The 14,526-nt window shown below is 45.7% G+C and overlaps 1 protein-coding gene across 7 annotated transcripts in view; it reads left to right on the top strand.

The window, feature by feature from the left end:
- Positions 1–14,526, top strand: part of thsd7ba (thrombospondin, type I, domain containing 7Ba) — a 1,512,301-nt gene that overhangs the window by 669,769 nt on the left and 828,006 nt on the right. For all 7 annotated transcript variants that reach the window (XM_070875389.1, XM_070875388.1, XM_070875385.1 and 4 more), the window contains one exon: positions 2,762–2,917. In XM_070875389.1, coding sequence (XP_070731490.1) covers positions 2,762–2,917 — 156 coding nt within the window. The remainder of the gene's footprint in view (positions 1–2,761; positions 2,918–14,526) is intronic.

Raw genomic sequence — 14,526 nt, 5'->3', positions numbered from 1 at the left:
ATAATGCACAGGTTAGGTTTGTTCATATTGATCATATTTTACCTACAGACATGGAAGGAGTTGAAGTTGGGAATGATTCATTTATTTCTGACTCATCAGATAGTTTGGATACACTAGTAGCAAATCCTACATATAATGTACCGGAAACAAATCTGAGAGAAAATCAGAATGTAATTCTGAGTCCGAGTCAGGAAAACAAACAGCCTGAAGTTAGAGTGAGTTCAAATGAAAATCAAGGAAATTCCGTGGAGGAAAGCATTCCTCAGGATGAGCCTCGAATGAGTTTAAATTCAACACCATGTTTGGAAGGTTCTGTTCGAGAGCGAAGGTATCCTCTTCGAAACAGAAAACAAGTGGTTAGGTTAAATTTGTAAATATGGAAAAAAAAATAAGTCTATATCCTGTGTTATGTATAAACATGCAAGTTATGTATGATGTTCTAATAACTTCTTCATTAAGGAGGGAGAAGTGTAATGTCTGTGAGCTTGTAATGTTTGTAGCTCCACACTGTGGATGTGGACGTATTGTGTTACTGCAACTACAGAGTTAATAATAAATAGAACCGGGCATGTTCCGGAGGTTTCCAAGAGAGCTGTCTGCCCTGTTAGAAGCTGTGTGTGCTGTGCTCTATGAATATATCACATCTTCCTTCACTTCCCTCAACATCCTAGGATGCATCCCATCTGGCCCTGGTGACTTATCTACTTTAAGTACAGCCAGCCTTTCTAGTACCTCATCTTTATCAGCTCTTATCTCATCCATTATTTCCTCTACCTCCTCCTTTACTCTGTCTATGGCAGCATCTTCTCCCTTGGTGAAGACAGATGCAGAATACTCATTTAGTACCTGAGCCACTAATGCCTCCATGCGTAGTTTTTTTTGGTCCCTTATCGGCTCCACACCCCCTCTTAATACCCGTTTTCTATTTTATATGCTTACAGAAGACTTTTGAATTTCCTTTTGTGTAAACTCTCATTCTATTCTCATTATCATCCTAGGTAGTTCCTTGAAGTCGAAGATGACTTGCTTCCATTCTAAAAGTGAATTCTCAGGTGACTGAGGAGACCAATGCAGGGCCTACAGTCTCTGTCACAGGTGGGGCAGACTGTGAATGAAGGAATGTGTGATCGGGGTGTCTGGGTTGATGCACGTTCCTTCCGTTGTCTACTCTTGGTTTCTGCTTGTTCTCAGTGATGGGACACGAGCTGCTCAGCGCCCTCCTGGATGGTCTTCCCCCACTTTGGGCAGTCGTGGGCCAGGGATTCCCAGGTGTCGGGGGGTGGGGCTGTTGCACTTTGTCAAGGAGGCTTTGAGGGTGTTCTTGAAGCTTTTCCTCTGCTCACCTGGGGCTCGCTTGCCATGTCGAAGCTCCGCGTAGAGCGCTTGCTTTGGGAGTCTTGTGTCAGGCATGTGGATGATGTGGCCTGCCCAACAGAGCTGGTCGAGTGTGGTCAATGCTTCAATGCTGGGGATGTTGGCCTGAGCGATAACATTGACGTTGGTGTGTCTGTCCTGTCAGTGGATTTGCAGGATCGTGCAGAGGCAGTGCTGGTGCGTTTTGAGGTGTCTACTGTATATAGTCCACGTCTCTGAGCCATATAGGAGGGCGGGTATCACTACTGCCCATAGACCTTGAGCTTGGTGCCAGATTTGAGGTCCTGGTCTTCAAACACACTCTTCCTTAGGCGACCAAAGGCTGCACTGGTGCACTGAAGGCGCTGAAGTCATATCCTCTCTTTGCCTCTCATGTTGATACTCTTTAAATAGACCCTGTTTGCTGCATAACTAGACTTTGCTTGCTTTGCTGTAAAATAGACTGCTGTAAGTCCCACCCTACCTCCAACTCATTGGCTGACATAGAGGCGCCAGTCGACACTCTTTTTAAAATTGAGGCCTTAATGTGATACCGTATCATTTCTTGTCTCTGTGCAACCATGGGCTATCTTGAGGAGTACATTGGAGGGGGTGGGGAATTAAACATTGTTCTTTCCTGTCCTATAATTGGTTTTGATTTGATGGATTTTTGGGTGCTTTGCGACCGGGTTTTCGCCGCGTTTTGACCCTCCGCAGTGCGAACCTGGTCGCTAAATCCAGTCGTAATCCTCGGTCCCTTGTTTGTGGCGGTGCTTGGAAGCACCACCGGGGAGAGGTGCTCCAGACGGGTAACGACTCAAATTGTGTTACTGTCTGAGTTTCGGCACTCAGCCGACCCGTACGCCATGCCCAGAAGATTGCCAGGTAAAACCTAGCGGTGCAGCCCTGCCAGCAGCGGTAAGTTGGAAAACCTGAAAAGAAGCTAAATTAAAGTTTTTTAATTTTTTTGCAGCGATTTGTTAGGTAAGGGTCTTGGTAATTTTTTTGAATGTTTTTCTGCCCTCTCAAGGCCTCTCTCACAGCGCTCCCAGCCCCACACTAAAGTTGCCGAGGATAGTGTTTTTGTGCCCCGAATAGTAGTGCAACACCTCCCTTTGCGATGCGCCCCGGCACAGACCCCAAGTGCCGAAAGTTAGGCCTTAAATCAGTAACACAGTAAAAACGGTAATTTTCACGTATCGCTTACGTTTTCGCCCAAAAACGGAGAAACCTGAAAATCCAGCCCATGGTTTCAGATATTTTTATAGTACTGTCATTTTCTCATTTTTATATATTATTGTTTTTGATCATGGTTTCAAATTTGGTGCATTAATGCATTGATGAAAGAAATAAATTTAAGAGTGTTGAATAACGGAAACATTAACTGGCTTTGCTTTGCCTTTTTCAGTGTCTAGACCAGTGGACCACAGCCTGTGCACAGAACCAATACCAGGTACTTCTCAGCTCTGCAGCATTGCCTGTCCTACTGACTGCTTGGTTTCAGCCTGGTCTACATGGAGACCCTGCATCCCTGAGAACTGCCAGGATCCTCAAAGGAATAAAGGTTTCACTGCTTTATTTTCATTTGAAATTGATTCTTTGTAGTGGTACTCTCCCCTCCTTTTCCAGTGATGAAGCTCATATCTGTAACTGGTCAAATATTTAGAAATCTCCTTGGTAGCTTCAAAATTTATTGAGTTCCATGTTATGAGGAACCAAAACTTATCAACTACTTCCAGTTGGGATGAAATGCACCAGCTATCAATAGGTCGTAAGATGTAATTAGTCAACAGCACACGTTGCTAATACCTTCTTAATTACAAACATTTCTGTTTGTTTGACTTCTAATTTTATGATTTAAAAACGACAAGTGATTCCAAAATTCAGTGTTTTTTCTGTAATTATCTCAAATTGTTTCTAAGAACAAAAGCCTTTCATCCCTTCTTTAGCACCAATGCATTTCTTGCTCAGTTATGCCATTTAACACCTGTCATGTTCCATGAATGATGTGAACATCAACCAGCTGTAATTCAAAAGGAACTTACACAATTTCAAAATAATTATCAGTAACCAACAGAGCAATGCAACATTTAGAGAATTAAACTAGAAATTTAATTGAACCTGGGGGAATTGTTATGTTCCTGCTTGGATAGATGAGAGAGCGTCAACTGTATGAACTGGATTCAGAAAATGCAATTCAAATTATTTTATTTATGGTGTCTGCTCGGCAAAACATTAAACATGTTAATGAATCAATAGCATTTTATTCCAAAGTTGAAAGGTACTATGTATTGTGCCACTGTTCTTGTACCTTAGAAACCCATTCCAGGCAGATACATACAATGAAAATCTTCTCCCTCATTTGGCTTTAAGGATCCTATGGGAGATGAGCTTGGACAGTTATAATCCAGTCCGAGTAAGTCTCAAATCCACAGCACAAAACTGACCATAATTCAGCACTAGTTGTAACCAAATGGTCAATCTCAGACAGGTGTCAAAGATGATATGTCAGGGCTTGCTCTGTTGAAACTCCCATTCCAGGCAGATACATACAATGAAAATCTTCTCCCTCATTTGGCTTTAAGGATCCTATGGGAGATGAGCTTGGACAGTTATAATCCAGTACGAGTAAGTCTCAAATCCACAGCACAAAACTGACCATAATTCAGCACTAGTTGTAACCAAATGGTCAATCTCAGACAGGTGTCAAAGATGATGTGTCAGGGCTTTCTCTGTTGAAACTAAGGTCAATGCACATTCTAGGGATAGAATAGGAGAGCATTTATCGTGTTACCAATGCCTGAGCCGAGTCATTGATATGAAATATATGTAAAATAGCCGAAAGGTGAGCAAAAAGCAAGGTTGATAGTGTAATGTATTTGCTTAATGGGTTCTTGCTTAAGAATTCAGAGCAACACATTGCTATTAAGAACTAATTGGTTCATTAACAAAGGTTTAAAAATCACACTACACATTACCAGTTCATCCAGCAGGCTCACAACTGCACACCCCATCGTGGATGAGCTAAACCCAACTGACTGGGGTTTTATTGAGTTTTGTGAACATCACGTGACTGGCTAAGCCACTTGCAATGCAACAGCTCTACAATTATTTTAAAGTTGAACAGTAAATCAAGTGCCCCCTGATTACAGGGGGGCACTAAAATCGACAAAATAAACAAATTAAACTTTGGACGTTAATGGATCAAATTCAAATTTGCTTGCCGGGGGTTGATGATGCACTCCAGTCCCCCCGGTGCCCACCTCTCGCGGAAATATAAAAACATAGAAAATAGGTGCAGGAGTAGGCCATTCGGCCCTTTGAGCCTGCACTACCATTCAATAAGATCATAGCTGATCATTCACCTCAGTACCCCTTTCCTGCTTTCTCTCCATAGCCCTTGATCCCTTTAGCCGTAAGGGCCATATCTAACTCCTTCTTGAGTAGATCCAACGAACTGGCTTCAACAACTCTCTGCGGTAGAGAATTCTACAGGTTAACAACTCTCTGAGTGAAGAAGTTTCTCCTCATCTCGGTCCTAAATGGCTTACCCCTTATCCTTAGATTGTGTCTCCTGGTTCTGGACTTCCCCAACATCGGGAACATTCTTCCTGCATCTAACCTGTCCAGTCCCGTCAGAATTTTATATGTTTCTATGAGATTCCCTCTCATCCTTCTAAACTCCAGTGAATACAGGCCCAGTCGATCCAGTTCTCCTCATATGTCAGTCCTGCCATCCCGGGAATCAGTCTGGTGAACCTTCGCTGCACTCCTTCAATAGCAAGAATGTCCTTCCTCAGATTAGGAGACCAAAACTGAACACAATATTCAAGGTGAGGCCTCACCAAGGCTCTGTACAACTGCAGTAAGACCTCCCTGCTCCTATACTCAAATCCCCTAGCTATGAAGGCCAACATACCATTTGCCGCCTTCATCACCTGCTGTATCTGCATGCCAACTTTCAATGATTGATGTACCATGACACCCAGGACTCGTTGCACCTCCCCTTTTCCTAATCTGCCGCCATTCAGATAATATTCTGCCTTCGTGTTTTTGCCACCAAAGTGGATAATCTCACATTTATCCACATTATATTGCATCTGCCATGCATTTGCACACTCACCTAACCTGTCCAAGTCACCCTGCATCCTCTTAACATCCTTCTCACAGCTCACACCGCCACCCAGCTTAGTGTCATCTGCAAACTTGGAGATATTACAGTCAATTCCTTCATCTAAATCATTGATGTTAATAGTAAGTAGCTGAGGTCCCAGCACTGAGCTCTGCGCCACCCCACTAGTCACTGCCTGTCATTCTGAAAAGGACCCGTTTATCCCAGCTCTCTGCTTCCTGTCTGCCAACCAGTTCTCTATCCACGTCAATACATTACCCCAATACCATGTGCTTTGATTTTGCACACCAATCTCTTGTGTGGGACCTTGTCAAAAGTTTTTTGATAGTCCAAATACACCACATCTACGGGTTCTCCCTTGTCCACTCTACTCGTTACATTGTCAAAAAATTCGAGAAGATTTGTCAAGCATGATTTCCCTTTCATAAATCCATGCTGACTTGGACCGATCCTGTCACTACTTTCCAAATGCGCTGCTATTTCATCTTTAATGATTGATTCCAACTTTTCCCCACTACTGATGTCAGGCTAAGCGGTCTATAATTCCCCGTTTTCTCTCTCCCTCCTTTTTTAAAAAGTGATGTTGCATTAGCTACCCTCCAGTCCATAGGAACTGATCCAGAGACGATAGACTGCTGGAAAATGATCACCAATGCATCCACTATTTCTAGGGCCACTTCCTTAAGTACTCTGGGATGCAGACTATTAGGCCCTAGGGATTTATCGGCCTTCAATCCCCTCAATTTCCCTAACACAATTTCCTGACTAATAAGGATTTCCTTCTGTTCCTCCTTCTCACGAGACCCTCTGTCCCCTAGTATTTCTGGAAGGTTATTTGTGTCTTCCTTCATGAAGACAGAACCAAAGTATTTGTTCAATTGATCTGCCATTTCTTTATTCCCCATTATAAATTCACCTGATTCTGACTGCAAGGGAACCTATGTTTGACTTCACTAATCTTTTTCTCTTCACATATCTATAGAAGCTTTTGCAGTCAATTTTTATGTTCCCAGCAAGCTTCCTCTCATACTCTATTTTCCCCCTCCTAATTAAACCCTTTGTCCTTCTCTGCTGAATTCTAAATTTGTCCCAGTCCTCAGGTTTGCTGCTTTTTCTGACTAATTTATATGTCTCTTCCTTGGATTTAACACTATCCTTAATTTCCCTTGTTAGCCACGATTGAGCCACCTTCCCCGTTTTATTTTTATTCCAGACTGGGATGTACAATTGTTGATGTTCATCCACGTGATCTTTAAATGTTTGCCATTGCCTATCCACTGTCAACCCTTTAAGTATCATTCGCCAGTCTATTCTAGCCAATTCACGTCTCATACCATCGAAGTTACATTTCCTTAAGTTCAGGACCCTAGTCTCTGAATTAACTGTGTCACTCTCCATCTTAACAAAGAATTCTAGTATATTATGGTCACTCTTCCCCAAGGGGCCTCACACAACAAGATTGCTAATTAGTCCTTTCTCATTACAATTCACCCAGTCTAGGATGGCCAGCCCTCGAGTTGGTTCATCGACATATTGGTCTAGAAAACCATCCCTAATACAGGAAATCCTCCTCTACCGTACCGGTGGACACCGCGTGCTTCATCTCCAGGGACACCCTGGCTCGGATGTAACCGCGGAAGAGAGGCAGGCAGTCGGGCTGAATGACCATATCAACCGCCCGCTGCCTGGACCGGTTGATGGCCACCTTGACCAGGCACAGGAGCAGTCCTACGAGGAGGCCTTCCCCTCTGCACAGGATGCCGAAAGATCAGGAGTGTGGGACTGAAGTGCAACCACAATTTGAGGACCAGCCCCTTTAAATATTGGAAGAGGGGCTGCAACCTCAGACATTCAACGTATATATGGAACACAGATTCCTTTAGACCGCAGAAATTGCAGGCAGCCTGGGAACTCGTGAAACAACTTAAAAACCGATTTCACGGGACTGCCCCGTGTAACATCCAGGCAACAGCTCTACAAACCTGTGATCATATTCACAGGTCCATACTTTACAGATAGAAGGAAAGATTAGAACAAAAATGGGATAAAACAAGGGCGTAACTATTTGTACTGTTTTTTCTGGCCACTAGTGAAGTATGCCACCGAATTTTCAAAAAATAATATTGAGAAGATGGGCTGAATCATAAAATACTGATTGGTGATCTCAAGTGTGGGTTCCAAAGCCTGCAGATCATAGGAGGAATAGATGACTGAGGAATATAATGGGTTACACAGTTGTGAGATCCTGGGCATAATTTTCATATTTAAGGTATGAAAAATTGTGGCTAGTGTCCCAGCAGTCACCTCTTTGACTTATTTCAACAGCCTTGGGTGCATGGCGAGTTCTGCTAATTTTTAAAGAACCATTTCCTTTTCTACAGTTATCTCAGTCAATTGTTCTACTTGTCGTAGTGCACCTATATTCTCACTTCTGTCATCATTTGTAAAAACTGATTTCAAATAATTAATAAGTCTGCCCTATCTTCATCCTTCACAATTAGATTCCTCCCTTCATTCCTTTTTTCTCTAGAGAAGAGAAGGCTGAGGGAGGTGACCTAATAGAGGCCTTTAAAATCATGAAAGGTTTGATAGGATAGACAGAGAGAAGATGTTTCCACTTGTCAGAGTCCAAAATTAGGGGTCATAATTCTAAGTAGTCACTAATATATCAAATAAGGTATTCAGGAGAAACTTCTTTACCCAGAGCGTGGTTAGAATGTGAAACTTCCTACCACGTGGAATAGTTGAGGCAAATAGCATAGGTATTTAATGGGAAGCTAGATAAGTACGTGAGGGAGAAAGGAATAAAAGGATTTTCTGATGGGGTTAGATGAAGTAGGGTGAGAGGAGGCTTATCTAGAACATGAACACGGGCCTGTTTCTGTGCAGTAAATTCCATATAATCTCTGAATAATTCTACCATGTGTTTAACTATTCTTTTACTTTTTATATTCTTATATAGATCTTAATATTTCAGTTTATAATATCTGCTCATCTTTTTTTCTTATTCACTTTTAATTCTACTAATCTCCATTCCGGTTACATTTTTTATATTCCTCATTATTATCTTTATTATTGGATGGATCCCAGGCTGTTGAGCGAAGTAAAAGAGGAAATAGCAGAGGCCATGACCATCATTTTCCAATCCTCTTTGGATCTGGGCATGGTGGAGAATTGGAGGAGTGCTAATGTAGTACCCTTGTTTAAGAAGGGAAAAAGGGATAGGTCGAGTAATTTAGGCCTGTCAGCCTAACCACAGTGGTGGGAAAATGATTGGAAAAAATCCTGAAAGATTAGATGAATCTGCATTTGGAAAGGCAATGATTAATTAGGGACAGTCAGCACGGATTTGTTAAGGGAATATCGTGTTTGAGTAACCTGATTGAATTTTTTGAGGAGGTAACCAAGAGGGTCAATGAAGGTAGTGCGTCGATGTAGTATATATGGACTTTACAAGACTTTTGATAAGGTCCCACATGATAGACTGGTCATGAAGGTTAACGCCCATGGGATACATGGCAAAGTGGCAAGTTGGATCCAAAATTGGCTTGGAGGATTAATGATTGATGGATGTTCTTGTGACTGGAAGGATGTTTTCAGTGGGGTTCTGCAGGGCTCAGTACTGGGTCCCTTGCTTTTTGTGGTATATATCAACGATTTAGATTTGAATATAGGGAGTATGATTAAGAAGTTTGCAGATGACACTGAAATTAGCTGTGTGGTTGATAATGAAGAGAAAAGTCATGGGCTGCAGGAGGTTATCAATCTACTAGTCAGGTGGGCAGAACAGTGGCAAATGGAATTTCATTCAGAGAAGTGTGAGGTGATGCACTTTGGGAGGACTAATAAGGAAAGGATATACACATTAAGCGGTAGGCCACTTAATAGTGTAGATGAACAAAGGGACCTTGGAGTGCTTGTCCACAGATTCCTGAAAGTAGCAGGCAAGGTTGATAAGGTGGTTAAGAAGGCATACGGAATGCTTGCCTTTATTGGCCGGTGCATAAAATATAAGAACAGGGAGGTTAAGCTTAAATTGTACAATACTTTGGGTAGGCCACAGTTGGAGTACTGCGTGCAGTTCCGGTCACCGTATCATAGGAAGGACGTGATTGCACTAGAGAGGGTGCAGAGGAGATTTACTAGTATGCTGCCTGGAATGGAGAATTTTAGTTATGAGGTGGAAGGGGTTTTCAGGGAGTGTTGTTGTGCCTTGAGTGTCTCTCTCTGGGCTTCTGCCCTCACAGCTTATGCCTGGCCTGTGAGGTACCCTGAGTGCTGCAAGAGCACCCCTAGAGAGACTGTGTCCACAGCTTATGAAGGGGGTTTTGAGACTCGTGCGTCCCCACAGCTTATGCCTAGCCTGTGAGGCACCTGTGAGTGTCAAACACTCCTAACCCCTTCTTCCCTAGCCTGTGACACACAGTTGAGTGTTTTCGAGGCGCTCCTAGCTTCCCTTACACTGTTCTGACATAAGACTCACGATCAGGAGATGTAATACAATAGAACTGAGACAAGGTGATTCCAAGAGGAACTTAAGGCTTCCAATTTATTTGACAAGGTGTATCTCAACAAACAGCAATACACCAACAAAACAATCCCCCTAAATCCCACTAAACGGACACAACGAAAATCTTTACACAAGTTTAGCAGTACAATGCCCAACCTCCCACCTTTCCTGGCCTAACTGAGTTGGGAGTTCTGGGGACCAGAGGTTATACTCACTACTGTGCCTTCTGCAGTTTAGTGGTTTGTTTCTTCTATCTTCGGTGTCTTCGGACACTGGTTTTCCTTCAGTGTCGAGAGTCTTGCTGGTTGTTGGATGACGAGGGCAGGGAACCACCCACACTACGTCAGAAACCCCTTTTTATAGCCAGATTATCCAGTCCGCCTCTCCTGCTGAAATCGATTCTTCCTATTGGTGGGCTTTGTGATTTTGAAAAATGCAGCAGTTTTAGATTATTGCTGGTTTTTTCCACTGATGTTAACCTACTCAAGGTTTGAATGGGTGTTGATTGCATTGGCCTCCTGTAGCCATTGTGTAGGCCCTTGGGTTGTTTTGGGTTCCCTGGTTTCTAAAGGTCTGCATAATTTTCTTTCAATTCAGTTTTTCTAACCTACTCAAGGTTTGAGTGTGTGTTAATTGGGTTGGCCTCCTGTAGCCATTGTGTAGGTCCTTGGTTTGTTTTGGGTTCCCTAGTTTTCTGAAGATCTGCATAATTTCCTTCCATAGTGTAAACATGGGGAAGGCAATAGTCCGATAATGGCTGTGAGTCAGTCCCACAGTTTGAGCAAGTGCTCTCCCATTGGCTTGAAAGCCCCATGCTTCGGGCTGACTCTGTCTCACCATTGGCCCTCCGGTGTCCTCCCCCGTCCAATCACTGCTCTGCCAAGGTCAAACTGTATCGGTTTCAATTCACAGCACAGACTGATCCCACAGCCCTTTTCCTTCTGGGTAAAATGAGGGGGTTTTCGTCCTCCCCGACATAATCCCCCATCTGACACAGTCAGACACCACTCGAGTGTGTCAAAGTTCAGGGTGCTGAGAAAACCCTAGGTCTCCCAAATTACCCAACTTTCCCCAGTTTAACTCTAAACTGATCCCGTCGTTATATATCGTAATTCCTTTTAACGGTACAAAACACAGAATCCAACAGGTTACAATATACGACAGCAATATACAGAAATGTACTTAAGGTTACAGCAGCAATTGTACATTGAGTCTCATTTCAGTCTTAACCGTAAAACAAAGAAACCTGCCCTGCAAACTCCCCAGGGGCCATGTATGAAAACGCAGTCATCCCTGGGAATAACAAAACCGCCTAAGTGTCGCGGTCAAGCTTTGTTTACACGCCTTGAGTGTTTAGCAACGGCTCTCCTGTCTGTGTCGTAGCCTGAGGAACTGCTTTCTTTTTCTTTTTCTCCTGAGCTTACAGCTTGTAACTAGCAGATAAGCTACAATCAGGAGTTGGCCGATCACCAAGGCATGCGATCCCACCCGGATCCACGCAGGTATGTCTGCCCGTATTCCCAAATCCCACCATGCTGGGGGTTTAATCTGGGCAATCTCCCTTGCTAGAATTTCAGTTTTCTGCTCCATGGTGTTTTTGAGACAAATCCACTGCCTGGAGGAGGGCTGTAAGTTTCTCAGGTAGTGGGGCAATGGGATAGCCAAACTGGGCGACATATTGTTGTAGATGGCTGAGGTTGTTTTGTACTGTGAGGTGAATCGTGGAAGGTTCAGGGATGGGTGTAATTCTGGTGTGTGCCACTTGAACCTCTGCCCTGGGATTAAAGCAAAAGCTGCTGTATGGTATTGGACACCACCTTCCCGGTCCGTGTTCATACCGTTGGGCACTTGTGGTGACACAATATGTCCCACCGCCTACATATGCTACCTGTGGAGGCATGTGGTTCGGGGCCATAACCTCCATTGTGCAATTGATAGGCTCTGCCCCAGCAGTGCTGAACCCACATTGTGGCCTTGCAAAAGCGTTCAAGTGCTGGGGGCACAGGATTACCTGTGCTCCCCTGCTCCGACAACCCGAGAGGTCTGTACCTGTCACAGTGTGCTCCCACATTGTGACATAAGGTGGGACCTCTTGGAATCGAACATGCACCCCTCCACGAATGACTCCCACATTCTCCACTCGGTGCAGGGGTGCTGGTCGTGGGGACGCCCCCATCACGGGCATCTTGACCACCACACCCATGATGGTATGATTTGACTTTCCACAGTCCACCGGTACCGGGTTGGCTTCCGACGCTACACCAAGTTGGCAAGGACTCGAAACATTATCATAAGGGTGCAGTGCTGCTAAGTGCTGGTTGCTGATCCAGGAGGGGACCTGTCCCTGTCTCAGATCCTCGAGGTTACTCCGTCCCTCTCCCAGCAACCAGGCCCCATAGAGCACGCACACCTCATTTTGGGCAGCTTGATCGGAGGCGTTTCTATCCTCCCGAATCAAGGCGTTTTCAGCCCTGGCCTGTGCCTCCAATTGAGAGATAATCTCCTTTAAGTGAACTGTCATTGCCACCTCTTCGTGGAGCGCGGATCCCACTACGGTATTCTCGTCCCCCAGGATTTTGCGCAGCTGATTCTTTAACCCATTTATCTGGAGGGCCAGCTGCATGTTATCCAAACTGTTTATGGCGGACGCTCCGGTGTTAAACCCTGTAAAAATGTCATTTAAAGTGCCACGCCTCTGCCTGCCCGGTTCGGCCCTATCCCACTGTTTATACAAGTCTGTCACTTTGACATCCCCGAAGTCCAGTTCATAGAACTTCCGGAACATCTCCCGCAGCAGAGCCTGGTATAACAGCTCGGTTTCCCGGGGACACCACGTAGGTAGGCGGACTTCTGTCAGATTTAGCACCACTGATGTCACTGCGTAGTGTACCCCCTGATAAAGTAGTTTCTCGGTAGGGACCAACACTAAACCATTCCCCGGCCCCCTAGTTGTTGTCGGGCACTCGTGTGGGACGGTGGGCTTGGCCGTGGGTGGGGGTTTTCTTTCCCGAACTACAAGTTCGGTGGCATTTACTGGTACCCGGGGATTGGGGGTCACACACGCCTCCCCGCTGCGATCCCATACCACCCCATCCCCGACATCCTGCCACCACCTATAGAAAGCAATGGAGACCCCCTCTGAACACACGTGAGTGGATCCCCACATACACAAATAAATTCCTTGGTCGTACGCCCACCATTTCTCCCAGCACACCGTTACTCCGCCAGATGGCCCCGTGATGGTTCGGTAGGTATCATTATCCAGACGTTCCCAGTCCGAGTGTCGGTCTCCCACGTCCCTCTTGAGCTTTCTGAGCCACCAACACCGTCCAAGAGATATGTCCCCTTGGCAAGTTAGGCATACCTTCCTGCCTTCTGCCACTCTCACTCTGGAAGTAGCCACAGTGATCCCCGGGCAGCGGATGGAGGCCTCTCCGTAGGTGAAGTCCTTTTGGTTGGAGTACTTGGTGGAGTTCGATCCCAAACACACAGGCCATCTCCCCTCATGGGAGTAGGTGACCCGGCCATCCGCCGCCGGAGTCCCTTCTCCTGTGGTCACTATCGGCGCTCTGCCCCCGGAGCATCCGAAAACCAGGGAGTCCTCGGTGTCCCCTCGGTGCCCGGTGCAGATCCTTAGTGATACCAGCATCACTAACGTCCAGTAGGGAGGTGTTGACATCTGAAAGGCAAGAAGAATATGGCCTTGCCTTGAGAGACCTCTCCAGGCTCGGCCCGCGTAACATGTTCCGAACACAAAATGCTGTACCCAACCGTCACTGCCTTACCTAAACACATATGCACACAACACAAAGTAACAAAACAGGAAGGGAAAATATATACACCGCCACCCGTCCTCGGGTGGCCAGGCTACATCCTGTCACTGTACAGGCGTCGTCGACCACTCGGCTGACCGTACCCTGGGGACCAGGATGCCCTCCGCTGAGGGGCTCGTATAGTCCCCCTTAATGAGTCTTGTGCTGTGACCTCCAAGGCCCTCCCGAGCCCTGGATAATCGGTGGGAGACCCTTGCTGGCGCAACAGAGCACCCTCCCTGTTGTCTTTCGCCTTCTCAGTCTGGGGCGGGAAGCTAAGTAAACAGGGGACCACGGCGTCCTGGGCTGTGGCACTCTGTCACTCCTCCTTACTATCGGTGCAGAGTCCCACGTTATGGGCTGCAATGCTATCTCTTCCACCTCTTGGGCTAGCCCCAGCTGATCCACCATGGGAGGTTCAGCTTCCCCTTGGACCTTGCTCAGGTTGGGGCCTTTCTCCCTACTTCTGTTAGTGGGCTGGGAACCTCTACCCAGTGGTGGGATAGCCTTACTGGAGCAGTGAACCATCCCCGGCTGTCGAGCTTCGGGGCCCGCTGCCTCCTCCGGAGTCTCCAAATCCACCGGGGCCTGTTCCTCCCGCAGTGCCTGATTCCCTTCCCTTGCTCGTCCCCTCTGTTTTTCACCTCTTTTGGGGTCAAACAATTTACACTGATTAATGTGATACCACTTCACCCGGCCAGGCAATTGAACCGCATAGA

The sequence above is a fragment of the Pristiophorus japonicus genome, chromosome 3, assembly GCF_044704955.1.
Source record: "Pristiophorus japonicus isolate sPriJap1 chromosome 3, sPriJap1.hap1, whole genome shotgun sequence".
Lineage (NCBI taxonomy): Eukaryota > Metazoa > Chordata > Chondrichthyes > Pristiophoridae > Pristiophorus > Pristiophorus japonicus.
The sequence above is the reverse complement of the archived record's forward strand: the minus strand, read 5'-3'. Positions and strand labels throughout refer to the sequence as shown.